The sequence below is a fragment of the Nuphar pumila genome, chromosome 5 (genome assembly GCF_984573655.1).
Source record: "Nuphar pumila chromosome 5, dmNupPumi1.hap1.1, whole genome shotgun sequence".
In the NCBI taxonomy this organism is placed as follows: domain Eukaryota; kingdom Viridiplantae; phylum Streptophyta; class Magnoliopsida; order Nymphaeales; family Nymphaeaceae; genus Nuphar; species Nuphar pumila.
The window spans coordinates 35,984,701-36,000,247 of NC_143253.1; the positions used below are offsets into that span (position 1 = coordinate 35,984,701).

At 37.0% G+C, this 15,547-nt stretch overlaps 1 protein-coding gene across 1 annotated transcript; it reads right to left on the bottom strand.

Moving 5' to 3' along the window:
• Positions 1 to 1,075: 1,075 nt before the first annotated feature.
• LOC149837369 (transmembrane 9 superfamily member 8-like) lies at positions 1,076 to 14,684 on the bottom strand. The gene is made up of 7 exons (XM_090005997.1): positions 14,435 to 14,684; positions 3,719 to 3,883; positions 3,333 to 3,442; positions 3,138 to 3,246; positions 2,943 to 3,055; positions 2,710 to 2,860; positions 1,076 to 2,603 (listed from the first exon to the last, which is right to left on the bottom strand). The coding sequence occupies exons 1-7, from the start codon at positions 14,552 to 14,554 to the stop codon at positions 1,446 to 1,448; spliced, it is 1,926 nt and encodes a 641-aa protein (XP_089862123.1). The 5' UTR covers positions 14,555 to 14,684; the 3' UTR covers positions 1,076 to 1,445.
• Positions 14,685 to 15,547: the final 863 nt, after the last annotated feature.

Genomic DNA, 15,547 nt, shown 5'->3' on the forward strand with positions numbered 1-15,547 from the left:
ATTTAATGGTAGATAAATTTATGCAATTTTAAAAAATATATGTGAAACAGTAGGATATTTGCAAATTTAGTGTAAGTGAAGTTTTGCACGTAAATTTATGTGATTTCATGAAAGATACGTGAAAATATAAGATATTTGAGATTTTTGTAGTTTCAGTTTCACCAAAAAATTACAAATAAATTTATATCCACATGAAAAAACCTACAATTCTGGATTTAAGAGTTGAACCTAATCGACAGGTGATACAATTTTATAAAGCCTCAATTCACAGTTGAAGAGGATAAAAAGGTCGTACAATCATTTTCCGTTATTATAAAGACATCCAAATGCAAATCGATTGCACTCATCCCGAAAGTCATCTCTATGTTACTACCCCTTGAATTTTTATTGATGCATATTGTTTTGATCAGTTCAAATTTAGTAAATGTGATCTACATAATTCATTCACATGGTGGTGAAGATAAACATTCAAATCACCCGAATCCAAAGATTTTTTGAGGATTAAAAAATCAACTGTTGACAAAATACAAAATTTTGGGATTTAAAAAATCAGTTTTGCCAAAAAATATGATTCAAGGGTCAATTCTTATTAAATTGATCGCGCTCAATCCATCTATAAGGTCAGATTTGATCAAATCAGCTTGCACCATAAGAGTATGACGATGGGGGATGACGTAGGAGATGAGTGGAACGGAACTGATCCAAATGGGGGGAATGTAATGTGAATTCTAATTAAAACAGAAGAAAAATATCCATTCTTAAAATGTAAAAGTGCTCTGGCACTTTTAGATGTGTGTACAATTTGGAAGGAAACATATTTGACACTAATGAAGGTATGGAATTATTGAGGTAAAAATCACAGGGGCAAGTTCCAATACACGGATTCAACAAATAATTCCTATTGAGTGTAAAACAAATCGCATGGTACACGGACACGGTAAATAAATGACACGATTCTCAAAGAAATAAACTAAAAAATATTATCTTTTCAAAAAACCAAAAAAAAAGGTAAACCGAGCAAAGCAAAGGAATTTGATGGTTGCAGCAGCTTGTCATATTGAGACAGGTATCACCGTTTAGTCCATATAGCTTTCCAGCGTTTCCAGCCAAACAATTAAATACTTTTTGTTTAATTCTACAAAGGCCAAGTCAGAAGAGGTCTGTACTAGCAGCCAATTGCAAGAACAATTTCATTCTTAAACAATGACTACAACAGTAAGAAGGGGGGAAACAAAACAAAACAAAAAAGCTTTTTGGGCCACCGCAGAATGGATAAAAGCTAAGGAATTCATATGTCCTAAACCAATGGCAAGCAGTGTAAATGAGATTAAAACTCAAAATCCTACCCAGATGCTTACTTGATGTGGAAGAGACGACATTCACCACATCTGAGATGCTTGGCCGCTTGCTACCCTGAAAATGATAACCTGCAATGCCTATGTTAATCAATCTATTTTCACCGACGAATATATGAGCCTTGCGAACCAGAAGCAAGCATAGAAGCCAATGGTGCCCGTTAGCACAAAGAAGCTGTAAGAGGCAATAAGCATATAGCCGAAATACAACACCCCAGAGACTGGCTTCGTGATCTCAAGCTTTGTGAAAAAGTAAAAAGTGGCATATAGAAAGAGGTAGAGCGCTGAAGATCCAGAAGTCAAGTAAGACCTCCACCACCACAGGTAGTCCTCGCTACATAGTTGAAAGTAGCAAAGCACAATTGTAATCTCGGCACAAGTGACAATGAGGATGAGGAAAACGATGAAGAGGAAGCCAAAGATGTAATAGAATTGATGAAGCCATATAGACGTGAGAATGAAGAATAGCTCAATGAAAACAGCTCCAAATGGGAGTATGCCTCCTATGAGAATAGAGAAGACTGGGTTCATATACCAGGCCTGCTCAGGGATCTGCCTAGGGATCTTGTTTGTCTTCACGGGATCCTCGATAACAGGTTTCTTGAACCCCACATAGCTCCCAACGAACACAAGAGGCACAGATATGCCAAACCAAAGGAAGACCAATGCAAACATAGTTCCAAAAGGAAGTGCACCAGATGACTTCTCTCCCCAGATTAAGGCATTTAAGACCAAGAAAATGGCGAAGACAACTCCAGGGAACATAAAAGCAGTCTTGAGGGTGACCTTCTTCCATTCTGTTCCCTTGAACATCTTGTAGATACGGGCAGAAGAGTAACCGGCGAATAATCCCATGAAAGCCCAAAGCAGAAGCATTGCAGTCATCAACCCACCTCGGTTTGATGGAGAGAGGAACCCAAGCATTGCGAAGATCATGGTAACAAGTACCATTCCAAAAAATTGTACTCCTGTCCCAACATACACACACAGCAGGTCTGAGTTATTTGGTGGCCTGAATACATCCCCATGCACCAATTTCCACCCAGTTTCTTCTTGAGCTTCTTCCTGTGTCTCTAACTGGTTATACTTAGAAATGTCACGGTACAAGGTTCGGAGCATTATCATTGCCACCATCCCAGAGAGGAAGAGAACAATCATTAGAGAATTGACAATAGAAAACCAATGGATTTGATCATCAGTCATCAGGAGGTATGTATCCCATCGAGAGGCCCACTTAACTGGACTGTCCTGCAAATCAATGCGACAAATAAAAATACAGAAGATTAGCCTGGCTAAACAGAACTGTCAGTCATTTACAGAACTGTCAGTCATTTAGGAAGTATCAGATCTCGACCTGAAAATCCACATCATATGTGAAGATGACTTCCTTATTTTCTTCAACCTCTTGAGGAAGATCAGTCTCTGAAACAAATCGTTGAGCATGTGGATTGCATGTTGACAAGCTAGCCTGTTCACTCCATTCACCTTCATACTCGTGTTTAACACTGAACATTTCAAATAAGATTAAGAAATAATGTCCCTTCAGAAATACATCAAAAAAAATGTTTTTAACAAACCTCTACTGACCTGTATGGCTTGACCTCAAACCCAACTATTCTTGCAGTATCTATTGACACGTCCTTGTGGTACTTAACAGTAAAATGCAGATGATTGTGGATGAAGTACCTTTCTTCGGTACTCTAACATGTAAACCAAACCTTGTTTTAGAAAATCAAGTGGGAAACATGAAAGGAACCGTCTTCATAAAACACAGATACTTACTCCCGAGTACTGGCCTTTGAAGCCTACTTGGAAACCATGTTGATAGATGGTGGCAGATCCTTGATCTTGTCTTTTAATAGGAACCACCAGCGGAAGATTGTCCAGAATCCTGTGTTGCAGCACACGTAAATCAACATAGTTGCTTGAACTTGAAAATCCTGAATGTCTAAAAAATGCAGCTAAAAGAAAGCATACATGTTGACACGATACTCGTCATCTATTTTCTCCTTGAAGTATTTTGAATCCTTTGCATTCAATACTTTTCTGCATGCCACTTTGCAACTCTGTGGCTCCCTTGTATTAAACTGGAAAATAGGTATCGATCAGGAAGAGGAAACTCATTGCACGATCATGTTAAGATCGGAAAAGGACCCCCTACAATAGTATGCAGCCACGTGCAACAGTGTGACATTTTTTCCCCAATCTCATTTTTGTTTTTAATGTAATACCCAAAACACCACTGACCTCGTACATGCGACATCAGACTCATGCTGGCTCAGTTTTTTGAACTTTATGGAGATCATGCTATTACTACTCTTTAGGAAAATATAATCCAAGATAAACAGAGACAAGAAGCAAACCACATAAACAGAGTTTTCAATTCTATCACCACGGAGGACTTCCCCAAGATTCTCGGTATTGTCAATTATCTTTTCCGGTGCACAGTATGGAAGAGAATAATATGAATAAGGAAGCTGAGTTTTTGTAGATGTCAGCTTGTTTACTTTCACCTTCAGCACACTTCCCTGCAAACACAATTTGTTCATCATACTACAGTAACAGGCATGACCGAGAAAATAATCATGCAACTTTGTAATGGTCTAAGACAGTGCCAATAAGATCAACAAAAAGAGCTAGAAAAGTGATCAATCAGCACATACCACCCAAGGATAATAAATGGCACCTTAACAGTAATGCCGAAAAGCTTGACGCTAATACAAGCAGGGAATGAGTTATTGTCAGGTTGTAATCAAAGATCTACCCCCCCCCCCCTAAGCATACAGAGTAAGACCATCATAATCATAAAGAATGAGATGTCCTCAGCCTTAGAAGCAAGGTTCTAAGAGCCACGAGAAACCAACAAAAAAATAGTTAACTGGAATAGAATGAGCATGTTTATGCCTTCAGGCTTCAGTGTGGTGCCTATACAGCAGCCCCATCTAGATAATATTCAAGCACTCACATACGAAGACTGCTTTATTGAGCATCATTTTGATTCTCAAATGAAAAATTATGTCATAAACACCATTTTAGTTTTAAGAAATTATGTGTCAATATCATGATAAATTCATATACCAATAAAACTTAACCAATGATGTTTTGGTTGAATGATGTGTTTAACCAATTTGAGACACCCATAGAAGTGTTGGGATTGATTTTCGTTCGAACTGGATGTGTTGAACCATGAGCTTTCGGTGTTCTGGAAGTGCGGAACCGAACTGAAGTGTCTCAGGGGTCGACTCCCGTGTGCTCTTCTTGTTCTGGTTGACCCGAGGGTCGACTCTTCCTTGCTATTACTTTGTCTTGTGCTTTTGAGGAACAGAGAGAGTCGACTCCTGCATCACAAGAGTTGACTCCTGAATCAAGAGAGTCGACTCTTGCATACTATTTTGCCCTGTTTGGCTCATGAGTCGACTCCTAAACTCAGAAAAGTCGACCCTTGAGTAGGTTATGTGATATATATGGTAGATTTTTGTGCAATTAAGGACAGTCTAGCATGGGAATTGGCGGAACCAGTCCGACACATTCGTGCATAGGTTGGTTGGACCAGTGTTCTCGGTTGTTTTGATATGCACTCGCATTTTCCATAATTTTTCAAATTGAACTGTGTTCTTTTTCTGGTTTCTATGCTCACAGTAATTTTAAGAACATATATGTGTTTTGTATTATTTTTTGTTACAAAGAATGTTTAAGATATGATTTTTGTACATGTTATATGAACTAAAATTTTGTAGTTCTTGTTACAAAAATGTTTAAAATTTGATTTTTGTACCTATTATATGAACTGAAATACCGTAGTTCTTTCTTGTTACAAAGAGTGTTTAAAATTATGATTTTTGTACTTGTTATATGAACTAAAATTTTGTTTTAGCATGTTGGGTATTTCTAAGTGTGTTTCCTTTGAACCAAGACAGTTAATTTTTGGGGAAAAGTCATGTCTAAAGGTCTGTATTTTGGAAACTGTATGTACAATAAGTTCTATGTGAAGAAAGTATGTTTTAGCATGTTTTCCTGAATTTACATTCTTTAAACTGTGTTGACTTTTGGCTCTTTGGATAAAAGCTATGTCAGAATTCATGTGTAGAGTTTTGAAATAAAATCTTCGTGTTGAGAGTTTGAAATGCGTAGAAATTTAGTTTGCAAAATGTATATGTTCTAGCTTTTGAAGTTAGAAATTGTATATATGATTGTGGTTGCTAAGCATTGTTCAATGCCTTAGATTTTTATGAATCATGTATGTTGGGTTCATTCTATCTCACCCCTAGAAGGCTGGAGTAGAGTTTGATGGGGTAGAACCATTGTTGTGTAGAGTTTCATAGCTCGTAATGGTGTTTTGGCGAAGCTACCCAAGTCTGCAAAGCATAGGAGTAGACACCTGCTGCTTTAGAGATGTTTGAAAGACCCGAGGGTTGACCCGTGTTTCCTGGGTGTCGACTCTTGTTGTAGTTGGTTGGACAGTCTTGTCAGGGTCAACTTTTTCTTTCTCAGAGTCTACTCTTATTTTCCGAGAGTTGACTCCTGATTTAGAAGAGTCGACCCCTCTTTCGGAGTGTTGACTCTTTATTTTGAAAGAGTCAACTCTTTTCTTAAAGTCAACTCCTTTCAGAAGAGTTGACTCTTGAATCAGACTTCTGAATCAAAAGAGTCGACCCCTGAATCAGAAGAGTCAACCCTTGTGAGTTGTTTAAGTATTGTTAGACCTAAGAGTCGACTCCTAGATTAGGAAAGTCAACTCTTGTGTAAGGTTTAAGTTCTGTTTGGCTTAAGAGTCTACTCCTGTGTCTAGGAGAGTTGACTCTTGTGGACCAGATTGTGATTTCTCGATGTTTTGATCTCAGATAAGGGCTACTGAGCTTGAGATTCAAGTGAATCACCTCGGGAACATGCTGGGAGATCTATAACGGTTGTATTTCTAGATTTGACGCATCGGTTTGTGTTGAGATGCCCGAATATGCAAGAATGCATGCATGGGGTGAAGCATATGAATAAGTTCATGCTCTTCCTTTTCAGTATTATTGATGAAAGGTTATTGTTATGTCAAAAGTGCAAGTGTGGCATTACATGGTTTGAGCATGCATAGTTTTGCTTGTTTGTGGTTCATATTTGCAAGTGTGCCAACATGAAGATTTTGGTGTTGATGTGGGGACAAAATTCTGGTTTTGTGTTGCAAAGATGGGCAATACATAGATGAATGCATGACATGATGCAGTTTGGGGTGCGAGACCGACCTCACGTGTGCAATAAAGATTTGTGCACATATAGAACATATTATTTAATTAAGTTCATGGTGTAGCTTGTTGGGCAAAGACCCAAGATACTCTGTGGGTACCTAGACACGTTTGCACTTATGCACATAATTTAAAGATAAATTAGAACAAGTTACACAGAGTTGTTTGGTTACGCCCTGAAAGATGGAGTGATTTTTTACCTTGAGTGACTTTATAACCAACCTCATGGACTTGACGGTTGACATGTTATGGGTGAGATTTTGTCTGTTGGTCACTAAGGTAGATCAGTCCTCGACCACGGTGGCTTAGAGGATAAGGACTCTAGAGAGCTGAAGGTTCTGCTACTAGCAGTAGTATACTACGACTTCTTCTAGGAAAGGAATGGCTTGATGAAGGGCTCCGGACCTTGGTGTTGGAGTAACAAAGTATTCATGGGGTTTAAGAAAATACAAAAAATACCAATGATTGAAAATACACCTCCATGTAGACCGGTGAGCCTATAGCAGCCCAAGGCAATGGTGCCCTCATGGAAATAGCTAAGTAATATCGAAACAAGTAATTTGCAATTGGCATCATGTAGAGAGCAAAAGAGAAAACTTAAATTGAGAAAGTAATTAAAATATGTGCATGCATCTAGGATTGTGCATGTTTTGTTTCGGTCTTTGTGACCAGTTGTTGGTGTTTCCTCTCAAGTTGAGGATGTATTGAGTCAAATCTTGTATAGAGACGGGTGTATGACTCATGGTTCTCGTGGACCTTTGGTAGGTTCTATTTGCTTGTAGGCCTAAACGTGTTCGCTATCGCAAGATGGGAGGTCAAGTGTCCTGCTGAGAGAGTGGTTGGTCTCACCCGCTACTTATTTCTTTCTTTTTAGGTACCCAAAGGTAGGCGGGCGTTTGAGGCGGTGGATGCTGAGTACTTGTGTGCTTCTTAAGGCCAAACCTGAGACCCATTCTATACTTGAGACCTCGTTATTTTTGGGACTTCCACCTGTTATAAATTTTGAAATTTTGTAACCGGAGACTTTGTATAAATGAACTTTCATTTTGATGAAATGGAAAAGATTAGTGGACATAAATCTTGAGTTTCCTTCTGTGATGTAGATGTTTTCTCCTTGATCGGTTTTTATAAACCAAACTTATTCCGCTATGTTCTTATTTAAAAAAAAAACTTGGCAAAATTTGGCCGATTTTTTTAGCACCACAGTTTCTCTATGATTCATTGCTTTACACAAAATTGATTTTTATTTTTTATCAGGAGTATTATGGTCTTTTTGCCCAGCTAGCCTTTGGGGCTTCCCAATGGCTAGACATTCTAGCCATTGGGAGCTCCCTAACAGCTAGTTAGCTCTCTCTTGTCCCTCTTTGGTGTGTATATATGGGACCTTTGTCCCCATTTTTTATGCATACTTTATGCATTTATGTGAATTAATAAAATTAATATTTTTTAAGTGTGGTCTCTAGCCCTTAGTAGGTTGTGATATTTGCCCTAGTGGCTTGTGTTTCTGCCCTTGGTGGCCTTGTTTGGGATCTTCCGACTTCATTACATGGTATCAGAGCCTTGGGCTCTTGATTCCTTGGGACATTATTGATCGTGGTAAACATAACATGGATCGTGTGTTTGTGAGATCGCAAATTCGTGGACCGTGAGATCGAGAGCTTGTGGTGCTCGTGTGTCTTGCCATCCACCACTCTTGTCACCATTGCTATTCTTATGAAGCTCGATTACTCAAACTACGTGATGTGGGCATCAATTGTGAAGCATCACATATGGGGCAAAAAATGGTACCGAAAAGGAACCCAAGTTAGTCCTCAGAAAGAATGACGATGGAAAGGAGGTTGCACTTCAAAGAGATTATATGAATAAAGTCATTGCGGAGTATGAGAAGAAATGGAAGGAGTAGAAGATGGTCATTCTAAGATTATGTTCTGGCTCATAAATAGTGTGGATATTAACAAATGTGCAAGTTTGACAAAGTTTGAGTATGCAAATGAACCTTGAAGTATATACGTGATATGTATTTGCTCAAGGATATTGGACATATATGCAATCTCCAAAATAATGTGAGGACTATTGCGCAAGGAGTTAGGAGCATTCATGAATATTATAATGCTCTATATCTCTCATTTGGGATGAGCATGCACTTCTTGAGCCGAGGTGGCATTGTTCATTGGACATAAAACTACGTGAAAAGCAAATTCAAGAGAAGCACTTCTATCATTTCATCAATGCACTAAGGTCTGAATTTGATATGGCTCTTCTTCGTAGAGGGAGTATTCCTATTAAGGAGAATTTGGAAGAATTAACTATGGAGGAGGATAGACTAAATAAGCATATTTCCAAGAATGAAAAATCGATCTTGGCCATGTCTCGGTCCAAATCAAAGATAATGCCTACAAACCACCTCATTTTGGGGAACTCTTAATGATTATGAAAACAAGAAGAAAATTATTTGTCATTTTTGCAATGAACTAGACCGCATAAAGCCCTTTTGCCCGAAAAGAAGAAGAAATGAAAAGAAATAAGAAAAAAATGTGGCTTTCACAGGAGCTCTTCATGAGAGAATTGGTGTTGATGAAAAGCTCGAAATGCATTGGATCGATGTCGCTTTCTCAACTAGTGGAGGCCTTATAACTTCTCAAAGTCAGTCATCTTCTCTCTTTGATATCACGATATCTACTTGCATTATCTTAGTAAGACTTCATGGATTATTGATTATGGTGCTTCATTTCATATAACCCCAAATGAGTCCATTATATTCGAATGTCATTTTAGTTCAAATGATTCTTTTGTTTCCCCTGTCGATGGAACATCACTAAAAAATTAAAAGCTTGGGAGTTTTGAATGATTTCTCTAAAACTAACCAACATTTCTATGTCACAAATGTTAGAGTGGTATCTAAATTGAATTTAAATTTATTTTCGATTTCACAAATTTTGAACCATAGATGTAATATCACCTTCTCACCTAGTGATTATTGGATGCAAGATCTCCAATCAGAGAAGTTGAATGAGCGAGGCCATGGGACAGGAGATCTTTACTTCATGGATTCCTTGTGTTTGTTTCCCTTTCTTGAAAGAAGTGTAATAATAAAAACTTATTATATAAAGATTATATGCTTGGGAAAATGAAAATTTTACCCTTTAGACCTAATAATTTTGTCGCTAACGAACTATTTAGATGTATGGGGTCCACACCCATTATATCTAAAGGTGGAGTTTCATTTTATGTTATATTTGTTGATGGCTATAGTAGACATAGTTGGATATACTTTCTTATATTCAAGTCCGAAGTATTTACTTGTTTTCAAAAATTTCATAATCTTGTCAAAAACCATTTCAAAACCAACATTAAGATTTTTTTATTCGATTCTAGAGGAGAGTTTTTATCTAATGTTTTAAAAATTATCTAGATCAACATGGAATTTTCACCAAAGGTTATATCCTAATACACCCCAACGAAATGGGTTAGCCGAAAGAAAACACCGACATATTATTGAAAATACAAAAACCTTACTGATTTTAAGAAACATCCCTAAACTTTTGGGTTGAAGCCACTCTTGCAATGGTATATTTAATTAATAGAATGCCTTCAATTTCTCTAAAGAACATTACACCTATTGAAAAAGTATTTAAAATATCTCCAAATTACAAAGGATTAAGAATTTTTGTTGTAAATGTTTTGCATTTACTACCAAAAATGATAAGCTTTCCCCAAAAGTCATCCCATGTGTTTTCTTAGGGTATGCCAAAAATAAAAAAAGTCTATAGATGTTATGATATTAAAAATGATAAATTATATGTCTCAAGAAATGTTAACTTTCTTGAAAACGAAAATGGATTTAATAAACTTGCATCTAAGGAAGAGTATAAGTATTCATTTTTTTTTATCTAGCTCATGAACATAATATTTTGTGATGAAAATGAACATATTGATGATGAGGATAGTCATAATGAAATGCATGACAGTGATGTGCATGATGATAATTTACCTTTTATTGATGAAAGTGTTGATGAATATCATCGTGATATGCAAGTTTATACTTGTCGCAATGTTGACCATCCTCTATGTACCTTATAAAAATATTCTCAAAATCAAGATTTGGAATAACCTAGAAATGAAAGATCCACTACGATATCCAAAGCACCTAGTTTGTTTATCTCCTATGAGTCTTTTAGCCTAAACTATATATCATGTCTCATGGCTATTCACTTCTACAAAGAACCCCATTCGCATAATTAAGATAATGATCATTTTGAGTAGATAGAAGCAATGAAAAATGAGTTGAAAGCCTTCGAAAAAGCTAAAACTTGGAAAATACAATCCTTACCCATAGGATGTAGATGGGTCTACAAGGCCAAAACCAAGCGTGATGGGGCATTAGAAAGGTACAAGATCAGGTTAGTTGCTAAAGGATATAGTCAAGAATACGACATAGATTACAAGAAAACTTTTTTTCCAGTAGCTAGTAGCTGGGATAACCACAGTTAAAACTCTTGTAGCTATTACATCTATTAGAAAATGAACTATCTATCAGTTGGATGTAAAAAAGCATTTCTTAACGGGAATCTTAATAAAGAAGTATATATGGAACCTCCACCAAGATTTAGCTTGACACATGAAAAGGTCCTTCATTTGCGTAAAGCCTTGTATGGCTTGAAACAAACTCCCAAGGCATGATATCATCGGTTTAGCAGTGATGATTAATTTAGGTTTAAAATAATGTTATATTGACACTACATTGTTTGTTAAGTCTTCTGATACACGAATAGTAATTTTGTTATTTTATGTAAATGACATGATCATCACGAGAGGAGATAAACAAGGAGTTAACCATATCGAATTTATCCTCAAGGACCATTTTGAAATAACAGATTTAGGTTTTCTTAGATACTTCCTTGGAATAGAAGTTGCTTTCTCACCTCGTGGTTATTTATTGTTTGAGAGTAAATATGTAGTTGGGATTGTGATTGTATCTGAGATTACAAATGAAAAGAGGGTAAACACTCCCAAAGTTATAAATTAAAAGATAAGGATCGATGAAGGAGTGCCTCTGGAGGATCCAACGCCCTACTGATAGATGATTGGGGCTCTAACTTATTTATCTATTATTAAACTTGATATTTCTCATGTTATTCATTTTGTTAGTCAATTTCAACTATCCCCCATCATAGTACATATGTCTGTTGTGATGAAGATTGTTAGATATATTCAAAATATTATTACTCATGGATTGTTTGTATCTTCTTCTTTCTTATTAGAAATGATTGCTTACATTGATTCTGATTGGAGAAGAGATGTAAGTGACTATCGCTCAACCACATGTTTTTGTATTTTTGTAGATGACTCCTTGGTGTTGTGAAAATGTAAAAAACAACAAAAGGTATCTCTATCATCTACTAAAGTTGAGTATAGAGACATGGCGAACTGCTCGAAGATATGGGAGTTGACATAGCTCAACCCTCCAAGCTATGTTGTGATAACAAGAGTGTTATATACATCGCCAATAATCATACCTTTAACAAGCAGACTAAGCATATCAATTCTATCAAGATGAATTGCCATTATGTTCGTCAAGAGTATTTAAAAGAAATTATCATGCTTCCTTATGTTTCTTCAGAGTTCCAGTTGGCTGACTTCTTCACTAAAGCACTCCCATCACCACAGTTCTAGTTTTCATTAGGCAAACTTTCAATGTTAGCACCATAAGTTTATATATATATATATATATATATATATATATATATATATATATATATATATATATATATATATATCATTTTTTTAGGTTGTATTTAGGATGTTTTGTTTTTATTTTTATCAAGGGTAATTTGGTCTTTTTGACCAGCTGGAAATTGGGACCTCCCCAATGGCTAGTTAGATCTCTCTTGTCCCTCTTTTGTGTATATGTATGGGACCTTTGTCACCATTTGTTTTATGCATATTTTATGAATTTATGTGAATTAATAAATTAATATTTTTTTAAGTGTGTGCTCTCTAGCCCTTAGTGACGTGTGATCTTTTCCCTAGTGGCTTGTGTTTGTGTCGTTGATCGTCGTGTTTGAAATCTTCCAACTTCATTACAAGAGGACGGGGAGCCACCCTCGGAATCAAAGACCTAGTCACGCTGCCTATGATTGTCGTACTTAAAGTCATTTTCCCGACAGTGTAAACCCGTGGCATCCCCAGAGAGTCTCCAAGCTTCGGCATAATGCAAGGGGGTGACGCCCATGGTAATGGAACCTTGATTATTCATCTATTAGCGAAGGCACCCTCTCACTACGCCAAACCCCTTAGGGCAAGTACATGCATACATTTTGAAGACCACATCAAAGATGTTAGAAGAAAACACAAATGAGAACCATGAGAAATAACAAATGATAAAATAAAAAATTCAAAAGTCATGTTGACATTGCCTTGCCCAAGACATGTAACCATGTGTCACAAAAAATTTAATGAATTGAAACGCATGCCCCTGTCTCTGTAACATGGGATTTTATTAACAGCAATAATCAACAACATGCTCCATAAATGTAAAAATGGTAGAGAAAATGGCAACATCTCAACATCTTTAAGGACCATAAGTTATGTATCCTCATGTAAATAATGACTTATAAAATTTAAGATATTCATGATATAAACCTATAAAACGATGCACATCATTGAAGCATCAATTAAACCATGAAAAAAGATCTTCCTGGAAATTATCTCATCTGATAAAACATAATGACACAAAAAACCATTGAAAGTAAACTTAATGGAATTAAACTAGAAAAAGCAGTTCTGCACAACAAATCATGGATAGAACAAGTTAATTGGCCTTTTCAAGTAAACCCATGGAAATTTATCTGTTGAAACAACATCCGAGAACGAACCACAAACCTGTAATTTAGCCATATAATGAGTGCCCCCCTTAAAAGCAAAGTTGGAACAATCATATCACAAAGAAATCACAAGAAGAGAGAAAGTAAACAATCACCCTGCATGAGCCGAAAAGACCATCGTAGAACTTATTCCTGCTTTTCTTTTTCTTTTCTTTTTCCTACAGCCAAATTAGCGGTAGCCCCAAATCCCAACCCTGGAACTCTTGGTGAACAAATTCAATTTCCCAAAAGGAAAAATGCATAACCAGTGAATAAAGCCAAATAGATTACCGGCATTGAATTATGAGACCTGTAGTCCCAATACCCAAGCATATCTGTCCCAAACGAGAAATACAAAATCACAGAATTCATACAACCAGTTATCAAAGCCACCCACCTAGTTCATCAATCTCAAACTGCGCAAGAGTGCCCCACCAAATTAAATGAAAGCAATAGATTTCTCCTTTCTGTTGCCCATAAACTACAAAGTGGTAATCCAAGTAGAGAACGGATCTAATAATTAAATCATCTTCAGAAAAAATAAGTACCCTCAAAACCCGAAACCAGGTATCATCGAAATCTATATGCTTTCCCCTTCTTTTTCAGCTAGACATAACCTACGCCTCAAAGGAATCGTTTCCAATATTTTCGCCATATCAACTCATCCAAACACCTAAACAGCAAATGGCCAAACTAATCCCCAATGTCGTCGAAGAAAACAGATCGCCGAAACCCGTCAACAAGCTCTCCGTCGAACAGAGACAAAAATTCGACAATCTTTTTAATAGAACACTAGGAAACGCGGCAAAACCCTTTCTGGGGCAGAGAAATTCACGAAAGGAAAAGAAAATTACCAGATCTACTAAACACAAGGCAGATCGATCAAATCATGGACGAAATCAACGAGATCGAGAACTAAAAATCACAAAAAACAAAGATCAAGACACCTCGAACGAAACGAAGAAGAGGGAGGAGAAAACCCAACCTTTTCGAAATCTTCGGGTGCGACGCCCGGGAGGTAGAAGGAACGGGCTCCGCCGACGATGCACAGGAAGAAGAGGATCGGAACCCACAGACGCGCAGCGACGGATCGGCATGTCGCCATCGGAAGAGGAGACAGAAGAAGGGAGGGAGGAGAAGGGGAAATTAGATTTCAGAGAGAGGGGGAACGGCAGGGTTTTAGTTTTTTAAGGGAGAAAGGGAGATTCAGATCCGAGTTTGGACGAAGTGCCAGAGACTGTTAACTAATAACAAACACTTAAAATAACCCAAATATGATTAATTTATTCGTTTAGAAATGTGTGAAAACTCTGGACAGAGAGAGAGATTAAAAGGGACGATGTTTTCGTCATTGTTTTAAAATGATAATTTATCGTGATATTTTCAAAATATACTTCCAATATATTGCAGTGAAATCGCTATTTGGAAATATCACTATAAAAATAAATGATATTTTCAGAATAATACAGTATTTATGACATAGCTTAATGTACCGGATCATGGTCCAGGACCGAACCGGCTTGGTTTAGCGTGGCTGAGATCTATCTGTCTAGGGATGTAAACGATTGGGATTCCGATTGGATGTCGCCAAATACCAGAAACAGGATGTTGGCTAAAGGGATTCAAATTCCGAATGGTGAAAATCTGATACCAGATTCATTTTGAAAACCTATCCACCAAAAACCATGTTAATTCTGATGATCGAACGTTCAGATTTTCATAGTTTTCTTTACTTTTTTTCTAGTGCATCTAGATGCTTGGTTTTATAAAAACAAACTCTTGGATCATCCCATTAAGATGCATAAGAAGGATTTTTTAAAGCTTAAAAATCAATGGCATAAAATTATCATAAATATTCAATTGTAAAAAAATCACATTTCTTAATCCGATTACAATGATCAATAATTGATTCCTAGCAAATGGACCACGAATTCAGCATGATTATATTTGTAAAAAACCTATAAAAATCTCAGTTGATTCGGGCGACTGCAGCCCTGCAGCCCTCTCTCAGTGTTGCAGCCGCGCATCCTCTCTCTCTCTCTCTCTCTCTCTCTCTCTCTGTGTGTGTGTGTAATACCCTAACTGTAGCCCCCACCTT

Bases quoted from the DNA above. Each gene is read 5' to 3' on its own strand.
- LOC149837369 (XM_090005997.1), bottom strand. From the start codon at position 14,554: ATGGCGACATGCCGATCCGTCGCTGCGCGTCTGTGGGTTCCGATCCTC. The intron at 3,443-3,718 runs GTTTGCTTCTTG...CCTATTTTCCAG, and splicing joins TTGAAAACTCTGTTTATGTG to TTTAATACAAGGGAGCCACA. The intron at 3,056-3,137 runs GTAAGTATCTGT...TTTACATGTTAG, and splicing joins TCAAAGGCCAGTACTCGGGA to AGTACCGAAGAAAGGTACTT.